At 46.4% G+C, this 20,451-nt stretch overlaps 2 protein-coding genes across 5 annotated transcripts in view; both read left to right on the top strand.

The window, feature by feature from the left end:
• The window catches only part of LOC120098222 (uncharacterized), a 702,255-nt gene that overhangs the window by 652,066 nt on the left and 29,738 nt on the right, over positions 1–20,451 (top strand). The gene's annotated exons all lie outside the window — the stretch shown is intronic.
• The window catches only part of Myo7b (myosin VIIb), an 81,549-nt gene continuing 67,915 nt past the window's right edge, over positions 6,818–20,451 (top strand). The window contains exons 1-2 of one of the 2 annotated variants that reach the window (XM_006254600.5): positions 6,818–6,935; positions 16,369–16,409. In XM_006254600.5, the coding sequence (XP_006254662.1) occupies positions 16,392–16,409 (18 nt within the window). In that variant the 5' untranslated portion in view covers positions 6,818–6,935; positions 16,369–16,391. The remainder of the gene's footprint in view (positions 6,936–16,368; positions 16,410–20,451) is intronic. The other variant, NM_001191941.1, reaches the window with a different exon arrangement.

The raw sequence follows: 20,451 nt of genomic DNA, 5'->3' as shown, positions 1-20,451 counted from the left end.
CCATAGGACTTCCACCCTTGCCCTCACCACAGTGGGTGCCCTTTTCTTCCGCATGCCTTCGGTCAGAATGCAGACCTGTACTATGAGCACATCAAAGGGAAGCTTCGAAACACATAGAGCCTAAGTGTCATACCACACCCCTCTCTCTCTCTCTCTCTCTCTCTCTCTCTCTCTCTCTCTCTCTCTCTCTCTCCATATAAATAACAGGAACCATTTCTCACCTCTTAGGGGCTAGTGAGACAGGTCTATGTGTAGCTCTTTGCCAGGAGCTGGGGCCTCAGTCTAAGACTCATGTTACTCCTCGTGGATACTCTGTAGCTATTGACAAGTTAAGGCTCCCCGGACAGACTTCTGCTGTGCTTGACTAAAGTTACCAGCAAATAAATGTAAGTTGTCCATGATTTTCTTTTAAAAGGCATGCCCAGGTGTTAGATAGGCAGCTCTGTGGGTAAGGCCATCATGCCAGCATGAGGAGCAGAGTTTGGATCACAGCCCCACATAAAAGCTGGATGTAGGTGCCCATACCTGTAACCCTTGTACTGGGAGCTGGGGGAGACAGAAGATTGCCAGAGCCTGCTGGCTGTCAGCCTAGCTCCGAGTTCAGGGAAAGACCCAGCCTCAAGGGAATAAGGTAAAGAGTAATAGAGTAAGACCTGAGGCCTCTGGCCTCCATACCTGCCTCCCCACGTGAGTGTGCAAACACCACCCCTCCTCATGGGTGCAATCCTCATGAATTGCACCGCAGCAATCCTCATGAATTGCATGTGACTCATCTTTTCTCATACTTACTTTCTCTTTAGCTTTCCACCGTGTTGCAAAATTCCAGCCAGACGTCATCTGTGTATGCCCTTGAGCTTCCCAAACTCCCCAACTGGGGGGTGGGTGGGGGTGGGGGCAGTCAAGACCAGGTATCTTTCTTTATGAGTTTAGTTACAGAAAATGGAACAGACAGGAGAGTGAAGCCTATATGTACCCTACACTTGCTCTTAAGGTGCCTGAGGCTGGGAAGGGAATTACCGCTGTGGACCAAGAGGAAACTGACATTGGTCTCAGTATACAGCAAGTGCTCTGGGGTGGGGTAGCAATTCCATTCCAGGGCTGGGTGTCGACTCAATGACAGTGCTTACCTAGCATGTACCAAGTCTTGGGTCCCATCCCCAGCAGTACAGACGACTATGGTGACAACTAAATTAATTAGTCACACGAAATCAAAATAGCTTCTAGAGACGAGCCATGAACACCACAGTGACAGTCACCTCGTGTGTTGAGTTTCCACACAACCAGGTTTTGTTCCTCCCTCCCGCATCTTTCAGTCTCTCCAGATCAATAAAATCAGAGGCTGGGGAGATGGCTTTGTTACATGCTTCTGCATAAGGACGACAGTCTGCGTTCAGATGGCTAGCACCCACAAGAGAGCCGGGCATGGTGGCATATGCTTTGAGTCCCAGTGTTGGGGAGATGGAGAGTGTGGGTCCTGAAGGCTCGGTGTAGAAAAGAAAGTGGCCTTTAGAGTCAGGTGACTCCTCTGCTTCCTGTTGCCTGGGATGATCCTCTCAGTGAGCACCTCACAGTCTCTGTAATCACAAACCACCATTAGCAAAGGGACCTTTCACCCTGAGCTGAGGACACGGGTGCTATCTGATCCATCAGGACTTTGGTTCCCATGTCCATCCATTCTAAAAGGGCTGTATCAGAGCTGCTGGTCTAGAGAGATAAGTACTGTTCATGAGTAATTCAAAGTCCTCTAGGAACTATGGGTAATCCCCACCATTCCTGGTGTCTTCCCTCCTTGCCGAATCTTTCTGCCGCCTAAGGTAGCCAAGGGAGGGTTCAGATTCCAGGAGGGCATTTACCTGAGTGCTAGCTCTCTCCTTATCCTACCTTTTACTGCATCTATGACCCGTACGTGGTTCCCAACGAGATATGTCTCTACCACTGCAATAGTTGTCTGGGGACACTGTGATTTGTTACCATGGGGTAAGGGACATCAGTGGGTTTTATTGGTTGCTTTTCTTGTCACTGAAACAAAACAACCCAACAAAAATGCTTGCCATCATATTTCAGGGACTTTTAGAGAAGGCCAAGATGGTTAATATTGATTGCCAGCTTGCCTAGATATGTAGGACCACTTAGAAAGCAAACGTCTGAGTGTGTCTAGGAGGGATTTTGCTTGGTGTTTTGTTACCGTTGTTTGTCTGTTTTAAGACAGGGTTTTTCTGTGTAGCCCTGGGCTGTCATGAAACTCGAGCTGTAGACTAGGCTGGTCTTGAACTCAGGGACAGAAGACGTAGTTCCTCATAGTGGGAAGCCAATGGCAGCAGGAGGATGAGACAGCGAGTCAGGCTGCATCCTCAGTCAGGAACCTATACTCGACTTGCTTTTCCCCTTTTGGGAAGTCTGAGGCTCCTACCCACAGAATGGTTCTGCCTTCATTGAGGGTGAGTGGCTCCTTAACCTGGAAGCTCCCTCCACAGACATGCCCAGAGGCTTGTCTCCCAAATAACTCCAGACCACTGTTAGCCATCCCGACTCTCTCTCTCTGAAAGTCTCTGGGTACCAGCCTGCAACCCTCGTTTGTGGGACTGAGTCAGGGATGCAGAGTGAGTTCAAGGCAAAATCTGGGCAACTTAGTGAGCTCCTAAAACTTAAACGTTTAAGTTAATAGGTGAGATTCACCCACTAAACTGCAAGGAGTGAGGAGGGGAGGGAGGAGTGGGGAGGAGGATGGTAGGGAATGCCTTATCTATCATGGTTGGATTCAGTGGGGCTGGCACATTGCAGCCCAATGTATTAAGCGCTGAGCATGGCATCGGACTTTGGGTTATAATCTACCCGTGTGCCTTTGGTCATATGACTTGAGCAACTTACTTTTTAGCTCCTTTAACTGTGGCTTCTTTACTATGGCGTGGAGATAAACAAACTCCATGAGTAGAGTTTTGAAGACGATTGAAAGAGACTCCATTGCAAAGAGGCCAGCACGAAGAACCTGCTTGTTATCCCAGCTCTGTAGAACCTTGTGAAGAGCAGCTTTGCTATTGTACAGAGTCGGTGGACCACACGGCCATTGTAAGCCATGGGAAGATGGAAGGTGGCTATGGCTGTGAGGGTGGGGCTGAGATGGGCTGCTCACTGTGTTGGTTTAGCTGCTGTGCTGTGGCCAAATGGGTCATTGCTGCACAGTTTGCCTCGTGGCTATTTTTGACTCATCTCGGAAGATCTCCTTAAGTTAGCAGTAGTGGGGCTGGGGAGATGGTTCAGTCAGGAACGTGTTTGTTGTGCAAATGTGACTTTTTGAGTTTGGATCCCAGTGCCCATGTACAGAGCTGGCTGCAGAGTGCACCTGTACTCCCAGGTCTGGTAAGGCAGAACTAAAAGGATATTTGGGGCTTTCAGTGAGAGGGCCTGTCTCAAAATAGAAAGCAGAGATGGGAGGTGACAGCTCTGGGAGTCAGGTGCTTGCCACGCAACTCTAATGAGCTGACTTTGAATCTCTAGAACTCATACAAAGGTTGGTCACAGTAAGCACTCACTTGTAATCCTGTCAGCGCCCTTACAACAAGAGAGAAGAATCCCTGGAAGCTCAAGAGCCAACTAGATCATGTCTCAGACAGGGTGGAAAGCAAGAACAGACACCTGAGGTTGTCCTCTGATTTCCACACATGTGCTGTGACATGCACGTACTCATACTTACACACATACACGCATTCCTACAGACACAAGCACAACATACAGACAAACATTTTGAAAAGTAACAAAAAAATAAGGTGAAGAAACCATTGAGGAGGACACCCCAGCCTGACCTCTGTCCTCCATGCAAACACATGCATGCACCTATACACAGGTACAAGTGAACATGTGTCACCAAATGATGAGAAATGAAGATTGGCAGAACATTTACCTCACGGGAAGAATTTCTGAAATAGCATTAGGTTGGAACAGAGCCAACTTGGTTACTGGTCTGATCCAGAAGGACCTGCCCTGCATGCCCCTGTCCCTCTTTTTGGTTTATAAGGCTCGGGGTCCTTCAGATATAGCTTCAGGGGATCTGTCTCCAGGATGTCCCCCTCCCACCCTCTGACTTACAGAACAGGGAGGCCCTAAGAGCACAGGACGATCTCTGGCCATGGTTCTCTGACAAGTCTCCACCCTGCAGCCCCCCACCCTTTCCCCCTTTTCTTTCCTGCCAGTGCTGAGTTTATGTTCCCAGTAAAGGCTCTGGCTACCACCCTGCCTCAATTCTCTCTCAGCTCGAAGCTCAGCCCATTTCCAAGGCTGTGCCTGCAGGGTCAAGCATCTCCCAAATTCAGAGGCGGGAGGGGGGGTGGCTCTAGTTTAGGCAACGACAATGACTAGAGAAGCCTCATGTTCTGCTTTTATGTTGCCTGCCTGATTTTGTGAGGACAGCCACGCCTATATTCGGCCAGTCCCCTAGCCTGGCCCCTCCCAGGAAACACTCCTTGATCCACTTCCCTTCAAAATATACGCGCCGGGAGCTATAGGTATGGCTCAGTTAGCAGAACACTTGCCTGGCGTATGTAAAGCCCTGGGTTCAATCCCCAACACTTCACAAATCCTGTGTAATGATAAACACCTGTAATCCCAGCACTCGGGTGGAGTCAGGAGCTTAGAAGTTCAAGACCATCCTTACCGTCCTTGGTGATATATTATATGGGTTCAAGGACACATGAGATTCCGTCTTAAAAAAAAAAAAAAAACCCAGTGGTCCCAGCACTTAGGAGGCAGGAAGGGGCAGATCTCTTGAGTTCGAGGCCGGCCTGGTCTACAGAGTTCCAGGACAGCCAGGGCTACACAGGGAGACTCCACAGCAAAACAAGCAAACAAAACAAACAAACAAACAAACAAACAAAATGTACTTGCAGCACAGCTCAAGTCCCCATCATTCAAGTCAGCCTGAGCCAACTTTCTGCTCCAGGGAGGGCCCTGGGGATCTAGCTGCCCAGTCAGCCCTTTTTCTGTCATAAGAGTTGCAGTCGGGGGGTTGGGGATTTAGCTCAGTGGTAGAGCGCTTGCCTAGGAAGCGCAAGGCCCTGGGTTCAATCCCCAGCTCCGAAAAAAAGAACCAAAAAAAAAAAAAAAAAAAAAAAGAGTTGCAGTTGGCCCCTGGAAACTCCTACTCATCCATGTAACACTGGACACCTTAATGGGGGAGTCCAAGATATTCTCCAGTGCCCCACCACTGGGCACTGATGGGCTTTTTTTTTGTTTTTTTTTTTCGGAGCTAGGGACCGAACCCAGGGCCTTGTGCTTCCTAGGTAAGCGCTCTACCACTGAGCTAAATCCCCAGCCCCCACCGATGGGCTCTTAGAACTAGGTAAATGCTTAGAGATGGTTCCTACCTTGTTATAAAGGGATATAACAATGGCTATAGATAAATGGCCAAGGTAAGAGATACAGAGACAGGCTTATGGGAAAGCAGGGCACAGAGCCTCCCTGCCCTCTTTGGCTGCCTCTCCCCAAGCATCTCCTGTGCTCTGTATCTGAAAGCTAATGAAGTCTTATCCAGGAGTTTTACCTTCCCAGAGGTCAGTGAGAGGTCCAACTCTCCACTTAAGTAGTGGTGACTGGTGCCATCCTGAGGCCCTCCGGACTCCAGAACTGGAGCATAATCTCAAGTATCATCAGACAGCTATGAATCACTTCACACACTCCACACACTTAGGGAATGCTCAACTTTTCCAAGTTTTGTGACACAAACTAGGAATAAAGGTATTCAAGAGACACACCTGTGTCCCACTTTGGCTATCCGGGTATTGAGACAAAGGTGCCTGGGAAATAGAACTTTCTCGGGAATCTCGTGCCGGGAGAAGGCTGAAGCCCAGTGCCAGTCAGAAGAGGAACTTGTCTCCCTGAAGAGACTTCACACTTCTGATAATGTGTTTGACCATTTCCAAGATAGATGAGCTGAAACAATGGTGGGTCACTGGTGAGCAGTACCATTCCCTTGACCAGGAGTGCTTAGGCACGGGCACCTCTTGTCCTCTGGTTAAACCTAGACTCCATATGAGAATTCAGAAAGTGGACTTGGGAGGGTCACCGGACCCCTTCGTCCCTCTACACAATGTAGCTCTAATGAATGCAGTGGTTTCAATGATACAAGCTCCCATAGACTCACGGATTCCTTGGCAACCAGAGAATGGCACTATTTAAAAGGATTAGGAAGTGTGGCCTTGTTGGAAGAAGTGTATCACTGGGGATGGGCTTTGAGGTTTCAAAAAGTCCATTCCAAGCCCAGAGTCTCTCTCTCCCTGCTTTTCCTGTTTTTGGTTACCGATTTTTTTTTTCTTTTCTTTTTTTTCGGAGCTGGGGACCGAACCCAGGGCCTTGCGCTTGCTAGGCAAGCGCTCTACCGCTGAGCTAAATCCCCAACCCCTTGGTTACCGATTTTTAAAAACGTGTTTTATTGACGATGGGTGGCTTAGCCTAGCTAGCGTGGGCGGCCAGGACCCACCCAGGTTCTGACCTTATAACTCCAATATCTCTACCGTGTCTCAGCCCTAGCCAGTACTCAGATGCTTCCTCAACCTTGGAACCTCTACCACTCTTCGAAGACACCGAACTGTCTGGACAGTCAGCTGGTTGTCACCCAGGGCTTGGCAAGTGATAAGCAGAGCTTTTTAGGACACAGACTCTGAGGCTCTAGGGAGTGATTATCACAGCTCAGACTGAAGAGCAGACAGTTTCCAGGCTGCTGGCTGGGGCTGCAGGAGGACCTGTGGGAGTGGATATTCCTGAGACAGAGGACAAAGTCCCGTCATAAATTACATATGCCCACAGTGCTTAGCTACTTCCGCTTGGAGCCCTTCCTGTCCTTTCTCTCCCACACTGCCAGGAGCTCTGAACCTGTCTCCCTACTTGGATCTTTCAGGGTGCCCTGGGTGGAGTCAATAGGGTCGCTATACTCTGATCCTGATAAGGTAAGAGAACCCTGGAATACGTGCAAAGAGGGGTTCCAGGCAGGAAGTTGATCTGGAGGTACAGACCTGGGAAACAGGATGGGGCAGGTTTGTGGAGCGGAGGGCTGGAGGTGCCCCTTGAGACTTAGGAAACCCAAAACCTCAGTCCGGCACTTGTAGGGCAGTTGATTCGGGCAGCGGGCTTTCTCCTGGAGGTGAAAAGGGCTATTAAGTCCAATGCTACTGGAGGGTCGGCACCACTCAAGGAAGTAGCCGTCTGCTGCTTCTCCTCTAACCCTGCTGAAAGGCCTCCCATGAAATCCAAGGGACTGAGGACAGCCTAGGTACCATGCTGAGCCCATGTTGTACCAAACCAAGAGACTCTCTGTATTCTCAAAACACTACAGTGATATGGTCTCCACTTTACAGGCAGGAGACTGAGGTCTGGGGCTGGGGTGCCTCCGGAACAAGTGCAGCTCATTCTTGATTTCCACCTAGGCTCATCCACTTCATCTATGGAGGCAGGTTACTGTGTTTAGTCCTGGGCATTGGTTTGAGGCAAAACTGTCACTCATTGTCCTTAGAGCCTTTTCGGGATTCGAGTGTGGGTGTAGGAAGAAGAGATGGCAAAGGAGAGAGATACCCGGCTATAGGCACCCCGGGTGAGGGCACCCCGGCTGTGGGCACCCCGGCTGAGGGCACCCCGGCTGTAGGCACCCCGGCTGTGGGCACCGGGCTGTGGGCTTGATGTGTAATACTCCACTCATGGAGGCGGAAAATGGTCAGTAGGGACCCGAAGTCAGTAGGGACCTGCTGAGGTTTGGTAGCTGGTAGTGTGAGGGCCCCCGCCCTAAGTCTCCTAAGGTGGGTATGCCTGTTTCCTCTTACTAGGCCTCTACTCAGAATCGACTTTATATCTGTGGGTGTCAACTTTGTTCTGATTCATAAGACCCCTGAACTCTGTTTAGGATTGCAGCTTAAAAAAAAAAAAAAGAAAGAAAACCTTGAGGGTCATGCTATGCAGTGAGCACTTCATCGAAGGAGCCATTTTCCCAGCCCTCCCTTGTGCTTGAGCCTCGGTAAAAGCTCATTCAGTCGGTATTGCTTGCCTTTTACGATTTCTACCTCCAGCTCAGGGTCAATTGGCAGCAGGTATGCTAATGTATGCCAGTCTTTTCTCCCACACACCAGTTCCTTTTCTGAGCCCCCAGAACTGTCTCTAGCTCTCAGAACAGAGCTGGAACTCAACCAGGAACCTTGATAAAGCTTTCTGGTAATATCCCACTGACTTAGGCTGAGTCCAGAAGGAATCAACTAAGAGTTCCAGGTTCTGTGACCCAGAACAAAGAACTAAACTATTAATAAAGAAAGAAATATTGAAGCTCTTGAACTAAAATATTCCATAACAACCTCATGGATAATTCTAGAAATAGAGACCATTTGCTAAGAAAGACAAAGACTCTTTCACACAAACACCTGCTTTATTGAAAGAGGAAACAAAATAGTGTCTTTATTAGCTCATATGTATACCAATAATAAAATAGCATTAAAGAAAAACGAGGAAGCAAGATGAGGAGAAAAGCAAGGTAGTGCAACTGGGAAAAGAGATACACACATGCACATGTACACACACACACACACACACACACACACACACACACACAGAGAGAGAGAGAGAGAGAGAGAGAGAGAGAGAGAGAGAGAATTATCATGCAAGTGGAAAGAAAATTATACCATAATGAATTTCATAACAAAAACAGCTGGAGGTGTGAATAGTTGATAGGCTGTTTGGCTAGCATGACATAAGCCCTGGGTTCAGTCTTCCTCGGCACATAAACTGGCTGGCTGTGGTGATGCATGCCTGTAACCCCAGCACTTGTCAGAGGGAAGATCAGAGGTTCAAGGTTATTGTTGGATACAGAGTGAGACTGAGGACAACCTAGGATACATGAGACCCTGTCTCAGAATAGATAGATAGGTGGACAGATGGCTAGAGGGATGGATAGATAGATGGGTGGGTGGATAGATAGATAGATAGATAGATAGATAGATATAGATAGATAGATAGATAGATTATAGATAGATATATGGTTAGATAAATAGATTATAGACATATAGACATAGATAGATAGATAGATAGATAGATAGATAGATAGATAGATAGCTGATAGATAGATGGATAGATTATAGATAGATATATGGTTAGATAAATAGATTATAGACAGACAAAGATAGATAGATAGATAGATAGATAGATAGATAGATAGCTGATAGATAGATGGATAGATTATAGATAGATATATGGTTAGATAAATAGATTATAGACAGACAAAGATAGATAGATAGATAGATAGCTGATAGATAGATGGATAGATTATAGATAGATATATGGTTAGATAAATAGATTATAGACAGACATAGATAGATAGATAGATAGATAGATAGATAGATAGATAGATAGGTAGGTAGATAGAGGAAGGAAAGAAAAGGAAAGCAGGAAGACAGGAAGGAAGGCAGGAAGAAAATAAGCTTGCTCTTGTATGGGAGAAACATAACAGCTTTTGACTTCTTGGGCTCTGGCAGGCCCTTTCTCTAATACTGACCACCCAGAGTGACCTTCTCTGGGCTTGCTTTGGGACCACTGGCTAAGCTGGGTTGGTGCTGAATTCAGGTTAGTCTGGCCTAAATCCCATCGCCTGCTGGCACGTGCTGATGTGCCCTCCCAGCCCCTGTGCTGGGTTGTGGCTCCTGCATCAACCTTTCGTTTCCTTGGGTGGTGACTCCCATGTCCTGGATCCTGGCCCTGGGGCCACATGGGGAATAAGCAATCTTTGCTGACCTAGGATGACTTCTGTGACTTATTCATGTCTTTTTTTTTTTTTTTTCGGAGCTGAGGACCGAACCCAGGGCCTTGCGCTTGCTAGGCAAGTGCTCTACCACTGAGCTAAATCCCCAACCCCGACTTATTCATGTCTTACACAGCTGCAGATGTCTTTTCTGCCCAGAGAACACACATATCTCTTCAGTAGGCAAAACTTTGATATCCTTGGGGCTGGCATTTCACAAACCAGGGTCAATGCTGGATTTCCTTTTGGGAACTTAATCTCCTCATCTCTGAGGCAAGAGGTCTTTAAGAGAAGCACAGGTTTTATGACTTTCATGAGAGTATCTGGACCAAGGTCCTCACATGTTCTAGCACAAGCCCTCACATGTAGCCCTCTTCTTCCTTCATCCCCATTTCATGAGTGACTTTTGGTATTTTTACTCCTACTGCCCCATGCTCAAGTTCAGTGACAGTGGGAAAGGCACCAGTGTGGTAATTCTGTGGAAGCTTTTGAGAGACCAAAGTTTATTCTCTAGTCCCTTGAGGATGGTTACTCTATTATGGCTCTTCAGATTGGCTGGGATACTGGCCCACCGTGTTCAATTCCATTTTTTTCAGAGTAAGGGAGTGTAGTCTAGAAAAAAGGCTTCACATTCCCCAAAAGGAGAGACTTTCAAACAATTTTCCCTTCAGGATAAGTATCTATCTATCTACCATCCATCCATCCATCTATCTATCTATCTATCTATCTATCTATCTATCTTTCTTTCTTTCTTTCTTTCTTTCTTTCTTTCTTTCTTCCTCTTCTTCCTCTTCCTCTTCCTCTTCCTCTTCCTCTTCCTCTTCTTCTTCTTCTTCTTCTTCTTCTTCTTCTTCTTCTTCTTCTTCTTCTTCTTCTTCTTCTTCTTCTTCTTCTTCTTCTTCTTCTTCTATCTATTGACCATTTGCCCATTTGCTCACCCACACCTCCATCTATCTATACATATATCTACATATCCACTAATGTATTCACTAATATGATCTCTTTCTCTCCTCAATCTATTTATTTAGAAAGCATGATGTAAGCTGCTTCTCTGAGTGCTGCACAGTGAGCTCTCAAGTCTCACACAGTGTGGGAGAGCCACACACGAGGCCATAGTAAAACAGGACCAAGTGCTAAGGTAGAAATGTAATGAGACTAGGTATTTGTGTATATGTACATGAGTGTGTGTTTACATGCATGAAGTGTATGTTCCAAACCCAGATTAAATTCAGAGACACAAAGATAAGAGAGCGCATGTCGTATTTCAAGACCTGAAGTTCAAGGTATCCTGTGTGTAGGGGTGGGCTATGAGATAGAGTATAAAGTATGAAACATAAAAAATAAGAAAGTAGACAGGTTGTAATGCTGAAGAGTCTTAAACATGGGGCATTCATATCTATGAGTCTATGGGGACATTCTTATTCAAATCACCACATTCTAATCACTGTCCCCATAGACTTGTAGTCATACCATACTGAATTCAGCCCAACTTCAAAAGTCTTTATAGCTTACAACAGTCTTAATGTTCTTTAAAAGCCCAAAGTTCAAAGTCTCTTTGGAGACTCATGGCAATCTCTTAGCTATAACTCTTGTAAAATCAAAACGAAAAAGCAGACTGCATACTTTTAACATACATGGCACAGGATATTAATTACCATTCCAAAAAAGAAGGAAAAAGAGCATAATGAGGTAATACTGGACCTAAGCAAAACAAAACTCAGCTGGGAAAACTCCAGACTCTGCCTCTCCACATCTGATGTCAAAAGCGCTCTACAGATCTCCAACTCCTTTCAGTTTTGTTGACTGCAACACTCTTCTTTCTCTTGGGTTGGTTCTACTCCCTGTTAGCAGCTCTCCTCAGCAGACATTTCATAGTTCTGGCACCTCCAACACTTTGGGTTCTCCAAGGCAATCAGGCTTCACTTTCACAGCTTCAGGCAATGGACTCTCTGGGCCTCCTGACACATGTCTGACCTCAGCAGCTTTCCTTAGTTGTGGAGAGAGAATCCATAACCACTTTCTTGCATCTGTGACCCTAAAGCCAGAACCACATGGCCAAAGCTGCCAAGTCCTGGGCTGAAACATGGCCCCGTTGTTCAATTTTTTTTTTTTACCCCTTTTCTGCTTTGGATGGTTTTCTTCACTGGCTATGCTTGGCTGTCCTGGAACTCACTCTATAGACCAAGCTGGCCTTGACCTCAGAAATGTGCCTGCCTCTGTCCCCTGAGTGCTGGGATTAAAGGTATCAGCCACCACCACTTAGCTCTAAACTTTCCTTTCCTTTCTTTTCACAAATTGGAAGCATAGCTGAGTGGGCTCTTGCCCTGAGGTCATCACTCTCTTTATCCCATTTAGGATCAGGTTTTTCTTTAAACTTTTCTTGGTGCTCCTTTTCTCCTCAAACTGTACACTTTGTAATTTTTTCTTGCTCAGCTGGCTCCCTTTCGTTATAGATCTGCACAAGTATGACTATTAAGGACCAAGCAATACAGTTAATACTAGGCTGTCTGAAAATTCCTCTGCCAAAGCTCTTAATCCATAACTCTTCAATTTAGCTGCAGGTTTGGACAAGGACAGAAAACAGCCATATTCTTCACCAAAATATCACAATTTTAGTCTCCAAGCCACATATTAATATTATTCTCCTCTGAAACTTCCTGAGCCCAACTCCCATAGTTCAAATCACCCTTCCAGGCTGTCTTCCAGGCTTCTATTAGTATGTCCCATTGAGCCTCATTTAAAGTATTCAACTGCTATTCTAGTTCAAAGTCCCAAAACGTTTCATCTTACTTCAAACAAAAAGCATGGTCTGATCTATCACATCAATACCCCACTCCTGATACCAGCTGCTGTCTTAGTCAGGGTTTTGTTGCTGTGAAGAGAATCTCTCAGTTCCACCACCCTGAGGACCAAGCTTTGGCATTGGTACCTCTGAGGACATTCAAATTAGACTCAAGCCAGAGAAATATGACAAAGAATTGGTGAGCTATTCTAAACTACCACAGTAGCTAATATAACCAGAGTTCTGATGTAAGAGTTCATAAAGATTAATGTGGACCACGGTAGCCCCTTCACTACTTTGGAAATCACCTCAGCATGCAGAGAAATAGTGGAAAGCAAGGCGCAGTGGATCTGGAATCTGAGGATCTCTCTCTCTCTCTCTCTCTCTCTCTCTCTCTCTCTCTCTCATTTCATTTTATGTGTTTGGATGTTCTGCCTGAATGTATGCACTTGTATGTCTTGTGCCTAGGAGGCCAGAAGAGATCCCTTGGAACTGGAGTCATAGACAGTTATGAGCTGCCACATGAGGCGCTGGGAAATGGACTCAGGTCCTCTGGAAGAGCAGCCAGTGTTCTTAACCATTGCGCCATCTCTCCAGCCCTTGCTCTCCTGTTTTACATGTATTTATTTATTGTATCTGACTGGGGCATATTGTGCCTCATGTGAAGATCTGAGAACAACTTTCAGAAATCAGTTCCCTCATTCTACAACGTGGGCCCTAAGTATTGACTCAGGTCATCAAGGTGCCTTGATGATCAGGGCAAACCACTTGCCAAATTGTTCCAGGCCAATGAAAGACTCTGTCTCTCAAAGGAAACCCAAGATAGATGGTGCCTGAGGAACTTCTGAGATTCTCCTCTGGCCTCCTGTTGTGAGACACAATTACTGAGAAGGTGTGAAGAAATGTGTACTCACCCCAGATAGAGTCCCCAACAGACCAAACCACCGAAGGCCAAGTTGGTGAATTGATGAGTTTTATTGGGGTTGTTTACAAGAGCAGAAGTAACTCAGGCAACTGCATGGCCAAAGCCCATCCCAGTACAGGCAACAGCTCACAGAGGAGGAAACCTGAAGCACACTGTACAGCCTGCAGGCAGCTTGACAAGTTGGAGAGTGTCTTTTCTGGGCACTCAATTGGTCTGAGTTCTTCCTGCCCTGCCTGCCTGCCTGCCTGCCTGTCTGTCTGTATATCTGTCTTACTTTATGTGTATTAAGTGTTTTCTTGAGTGTACATTTGTACACCATGTGCAGAGAGTGCTCCCAGAGGCTAGAAGAGGATGCTGGATCCCCTAGGACAAGAACCACAGATAGTTCTGAGCCACCATGTAGACGCTGGGAACTGAATCCAGGTCCTTTAGAAAAGCAGCCCATGCTCTTTACCACCGAACCATCTCTCCAAACCCCATGGTCTGGAACTCTTGCAGGCAGCTTGGCTGCTCTTTGCCTTTCCTCGATGGTTCAGTTGGTCTGAGCCTGCTCTAGGAATCTGTTTGTCAGAAAGTATCTCTTAGCAGTTCTTACCGTGATATAAGCTTATGACATCTAGGGAGTCTGATGAGTTGTTGTAAGGACCTCATGAAGTCATGAGTTGATGGCTTCCTGTTTTAGCAATCTTCCCTGAAGGACAGAAGATGGGATGTTTCATCTCCATTTAGAACATTGTACGTCTTAATGAGCTTCCCTTCACGATTAAATGTTCTAATTAGGAGGAAATGACTAAAGAACACCTTTACCACACATCTGCACACATGTACATATGTACCCACACATACGTGAACACAAACATGCCAAGCATTAGGAAAATCTCAGCATTCCCCGGCTTTCATGTTTCTCCCTGTAGAATGACCGGTGTCATCCATTCTCAAAGATGCCCCACAAATGAGTATCCTCACCCAACCATATAAGCCACTGTTGCAGAAATACCATTTCCAGATGTTCCACACGCCTTTTCAGTAGATAACTATTGACTGTGTCCTTTCTGTGGGCCTGTGCTAGAAGCAGACAAAGGGGACATGAACACCACAGATTCAGCATCTTGGGGACAGCCAGCAGCTGGGGCAGGTTTGGAATGTGATTGATCTGGGCTTAATTCCTAACTGTGCTGTTCATTAGCAAAGTGACTTTTCCTTTTTTTGACACCCAGTAAAAATCAAGGGGCCAGGCCTCATACTTCACTCCTATAATACCAGCAATGGAAAGACTGGAGGAATGCTAGCTCAAGACCAGGCTCAGCTCTATAATGAGGTGCTGATTAAAAGGTTTATATCAAGTATCATCTTAGTCAGTGTTCTATTGCTGTGCAGAGGCGCCGTGACCACAGCAACTCTCTAAGAGGAGGAATTTAATTGGGAGGAAGGCTTAGTCTATTATCATCCTGGCAGAGAGCATGGCAACAGGCAGGCATGGTACTGGAGAAGTAGTTGAGAGATGTATCCTAATCAGTAAGCAGAGACAGAGACAGCTGGGTCTAACATTGGCTTTTGAAACCTCAAAGGCCCACATCCAGTGACACTTCTTCCAACAAGACCACACCCACTCCAAAAAGGCTACACCTCCTAATCCTTCTAATCCCGCTTCCTGGTGGTTAAACAAATATAAGCCTATGGGGGCATTCCTCTCCAAACCACCACAAGTAAACAGCCTTTGGGTATCAGAGCCCCTCGCAGAACACATGGTGATGACTGGGTTGCGTGGAGATGGGAGCAGTTAAAATTATGAATTACGTGGGCATGGGTGGCACAAGTTTGGACTCCAGAACTGGGAGGCAGAGACAGGGGAGTCCCTAGGACTCACTGCCCAGACAACCTAGTCTACTGCTGAGCTCCAAGTCCCAGTGAGAGACCCTACCTCAAAAAACAAGGTGGGTACTGAAGGAGTAGTGAACTGGGTAATGCTATATAAATATGTCAACTGGGATTTGGGTGCAAAATACCTTTAATGTGTGTCTGCCCACCTATAATCCCAGTCTTTGGAGGTAGAGACAGGGATTCCTATGGAAAACTGGCTAACTATACTAGTTGAATCAGTACACTCTGGGTTCAGGTAGAGACGCTGCCTCAATATATAAAGTGGAGAGGCTCAAAGAAAACATCCAGCATCAACGCTGGTCTCTAAATAAGCAGTTCTGTGGGTCTCGACCCCTTCAGAGTCAAGGGTTACCTAAGACCATCAGAAAACACAATTACAATTCATTACACTAGCAAAATTATGAAGTAGCGATGAAAATAATTTTACAACTGGAGGTCACCACAACACGAGGAACTATATTAAAGAGTCACGGGATTAGGAATGTTGAAAACCACTGCTTTACATGTATGTAGACACATGTGGGCCCTCCATCACGCACACATTCCACATGTACATGAAAGAAAGAGGGAAGGGAGAGAGAGAGAGAGAGAGAGAGAGAGAGAGAGAGAGAGAGAGAGAGAGAGAGAGAAACAATGTGGTGGCTCTTGAGGAACAACACCCAGAGTTGACCTCTTCTTCCACAAGCATGCACACACAATATGCATGTGCACACACAAGAATACTCCCTCTCCCCCACTTCAAAATTTGGGCTCTGGACAGGGTACTTCCCTACCCCCTGAATGGAGCCCAGAGTGAAGGGCCAGGTATTCTCTAAAGGGGAAGTGGAGGAAGAAGACTAGAAACGCCTGCTTGCATACAGGCCAGGAGAATGGCTCACACCTCCAGCTGGTCAGAGCTGTTTCTGGAAGCTAGCTCCAGTCAAAACACTTGGGGACAGACTGACAATTCACACAGCACCTGTTCTCTAGGGCTTCAGACTGATAGGCCACGGAGCTGACCCTCTGCTTTTTTCCCTACAGGCTGAAGGAGCTGCTGACCTGGGATGTCCGTGTTCCGGCTGGTAAGAACAGTGCTTACTGTGGACGTTTCCTAAGGCTGTGGCCTTAGGAAAGAAGAGAGCCAAAGAGATCCCAGAAGGTCAATTCCAGAGGCAGGGGTGGTAACTGAGGACTAGGAAAGGGTCTACTATCATAAGAAAGCAAATGTGGCTAACATTGGGCAAAGTGGCCATGTGCATACAGAAACTCCCCACCTATATTCAGGGACTTTATAGAAGGAGGGGATGGTTCTCAGGATGGGGCGATGACTCAGTCAGTGAAGTGCTTGCCTTGCATATATAACAAGTACCTGAGCCTGATACCTGAGAGCCCACCTTTAAAAAAAAAAAGTGCCAGAAATGATTGGCATTTGCTTGTAATCTTAGCTCTGAAGTTCAGTTGTCAGTCATCCTAGTTGAGGCAGACAGTGTTGGGAGATCTTAGCTCAGAAAACCAGAGAGGGTAACACCAGAATAACAGCTGAGATTGTCCTCTGGCCTCCACATGCATGCATATACACATTCACATGTATTCACACATCACCACCTCCTAACACGCACCTTACACACTCAGGGCAGGGATGGGGAGCTCCCATTTCCTGTCTTATACGGCTGGTGCAGAGAGCTTGCCTGGGAATACCAGGGTGGGAAGGAGCCCTTTGTGATGTTTGTTCAGGAAATGTCTCTGTTTTGGTGGCGAGGTAATGGCTCTTCATGTAGGAAATGGAACGTGATTTTCTTAATTGTTTGGATCAACAAACACTGAGAAAATGCCAGAGAAAGTGGGAGTGTAGTCTTATTCTCAGCTAGTGTGAGGTTCAGATCAAGTATACTGTGTGTAGCTGAGCCCCTCACAGGACATGGAAAGATGGCAATTGTCTCACTCAGAGACCAGCTTTGTGCTGTACTGAGTAAAAGAAAGTTTAATCCAAACTATATACTTAGGGTAATGTCATAAATCAATATCACTGGTATACACAGTGTTAAACTACATGGTTTTTAAGTTCCCAGGCAAATCTTATGAAAACACAAGACGCTTTTTCTGGTGCCATAACTATGCTTTCCGTTTTGGATGAGTCTAAGTGGATGATGGAGAGATGCAGGCACAGCAGGCACAGCAGACACAGCAGACACAGCAGACACAGCAGGCACAGCAGGCACAGCAGGCACGGCAGGCACGGCAGGCACGGCAAACACAGCAGGCACGGCAGGCACGGCAGACACAGCAGACACAGCAGACACAGCAGACACAGCAGACACGACAGACACGGCAGGCACAGCAGACACAGCAGACACAGCAGACACAGCAGACACAGCAGACACGGCAGGCACGGCAGGCACGGCAGGCACGGCAGACACAGCAGACACGGCAGGCATGGCAGACACGGCAGACACAGCAGGCACAGCAGGCACAGCAGACACAGCAGGCACAGCAGATGGTTGAGTACAGCATCTGGAAGAGTGTGGCTAAGGAACTGTCAAAACTCTGGAGAGTTGAAAGACCTTAGAGAGGGATGGTATTGCCCTGTTTCCCCCCACAGTCTGATCTCATATCTGGAACTGGAGGGTAAGACAAAAACCCAGCACATTCAGGGACCAATGGAGTAGAAACAAGTAGGCAGAAAACAGAGCAGAGGAGTCTTGGAAAGGAGGAAAATACATTGGTTAAGGAGAGATGGCTCAGTGGTTAAGAACACTGACTGTTCTCCCAGAGGTCCTGGGTTCAATTCTCAGCAACCACATGGTAGCTTAGAACATCTGTAATGGGATCTGATGCCCTCTTCAGATGTGTCTGAAGACAGCGACAGTGCAATCATATAAAACAAATAAACAAGTCTTTAAAAATAGAAAAGAAAAGAAAAAAGAGGCTTGGGGATACCAGGCAAAGAGAGCAGGCATAAAGAGAGCAGGTCTCCTGAACCCCAGCCCCCACCCAGACCACAGACCCCACCCCGACACCAGCCCCCACCACGACCCCAGCCCAAGCAGGCTGACTTCACTTTGTATCCAGCTATTGTAGCCACTCACCTAGCAGCAGCTTACCGACACCTGGCTGTCTCTTCTTTAGATTATGGCCAGGCCTGTGTCTCCCTAAGTCTTTCTTGAGCTGTTTCACACATTCACAAGAGATTTCCAAGTCTAGACATCTCAAAGTGTCAGCTCCCTTTGATGCTGGCTAGTGTTGAAGGCATGTGGCTGGGAAAACTCCTAAGTCCTCTCTAGAAACCAGTAAACATACGGTGCAAAACAATGTGTCATAATTAAAACAAACATCATCAACAATAACAGAAACCCTACCACGAATGTCTGCTATTTTCTCTTTAGTCTGATGTGGAAATACATTGATCTTATGACTCAGTGATACAGCCCTGTGTTGGAGTCTCCTTTGCGTCTCCTATTTCTTTGATCCCAAGAGGCATCAAGAAGGTGAAATCAAAAAGTAAAGATAAAAAGAAACTGGGAGAAGAGGATTGTGATATGTGAGCATGGTACAGGAAATTCTAGGGGTGTAATGATTCCCTGAGGGCTCAGTGGTACCAGGAAGCTTAATGGACGCCATTGCTTTGGTTCATTCCACATAGCACATTAACCAAGATGGCATGTGGTGGTCAGTATCTTAATGACATCACTAACCAAGGTGGTAGCCAAATCACTTGGCTGTCTCCATCTTGATGAGGGTACCAGCCAAGACGGTGACAAAGCGACATGTTTGTTTTTTGTTTTTGGTGAACTCAGTTCCATGATAAAATGATCACATACTCCACCAGAGCACAAGACTCTGAGAATCCACCATACACATTACAGATTAAATGTAGACAGCCCTTTTCTTAAAAACAAAAAAACAAAAACAAAAAAAGGGCACCAATAGGATCAGCATGGATTGATAAGGAGACAGCTCATGTGCTCTGTGTGTTTAGGACCTCACCACACTGTTTGTAGCTTCAAACTCCAAGTAATGTCATCTAGATCATGTTTTGACCTCCTCTGGGATCCCAAGGAACTCATAGAAGAAGCAGAAGGAACCAGGAGGTGTGCCCCAAATCCCATACATTGCACAGTCACTCTAGGACCACCTGGAGAAACTTGGAAAAGAAAGGGTTGTGTGTGTGTGTGTGTGTGTGTGTGTGTGTGTGTGTGTGTGTGTGTGTGTGTATGTGTGTGTGTATGTGTGTGTGTATGTGTGTGCGTGTGTGTGTGTGTGTGTGTGTGTGTGTGTAGGTAGCCTTTTGTCCCTCCTGAGTGTGGTGTGGGCTGAGATCGGGTAGATCTATGAATACTGAATGAGGCAAGGAACTCTGAGTTGGCCACAGGGGTTAAGAGTTAGTTACCTTCTGTCTGGGGGTGGAGGACTTCCTTAGATTTCTCTACCTAATTATGTCCCATCCTGGCTCTGTGGGAGTTAAACTATTAGAGTCTCAACCTCATGCAATAGAAGTTTCTCAAACTCTGATAACCAATCAGAATCTCACCTCCACTAATGGAGGGTTTTGTTTTGTTGTTTTGTTTTGTTTTTCATATTCTGGTCTTGAGTGCTTTGTCAGTCTCTGACAAAACTGTCCTGTGTTAAGTCATTTTTTTAGCAAAAAGAAGTCAGTGAGGCCCCAGGAAGCTATGGGTCAGGACTCTACATTTGCTTTGTGTCAACGACACATCTCATTCACTCTTATTCAACCTCCAGAACGTCCCAGCCAACCACATTTGGTATTTTGCCAAACTTTTGCGTTTCACACCTTGGTCTTGTGCACAAGAGTTATCTGGTTGTTGTGGCATTTTCTAGGCCCTCTCCACACTGCTGAGAAATGTTCTGTCCTGGTGTCCTTATTGATTCAAAAGAGTGTTCTTTACCCTAGACCCTAGGGGTGGGGGAGGACTGTAACGGGAGTAGAGTATTCTGCCCTCCCCCAAGTAAGGGATCCAAACACTCTTGGGTATGAATTTGAGATCCTAGAGAGCCCCCAAACTGTTGAGAAAGAACAGTCCCTGTCTCATAAAGGAGCATACAAAGTGAACGTTACCGGCCAAAATGGCTGCTGTCTTTTATCCCTAACCTAGATGGTGACTGCAG

The sequence above is a fragment of the Rattus norvegicus genome, chromosome 18, assembly GCF_036323735.1.
Source record: "Rattus norvegicus strain BN/NHsdMcwi chromosome 18, GRCr8, whole genome shotgun sequence".
NCBI classification, from domain to species: Eukaryota; Metazoa; Chordata; class Mammalia; order Rodentia; family Muridae; genus Rattus; species Rattus norvegicus.
The sequence above is the reverse complement of the archived record's forward strand: the minus strand, read 5'-3'. Positions and strand labels throughout refer to the sequence as shown.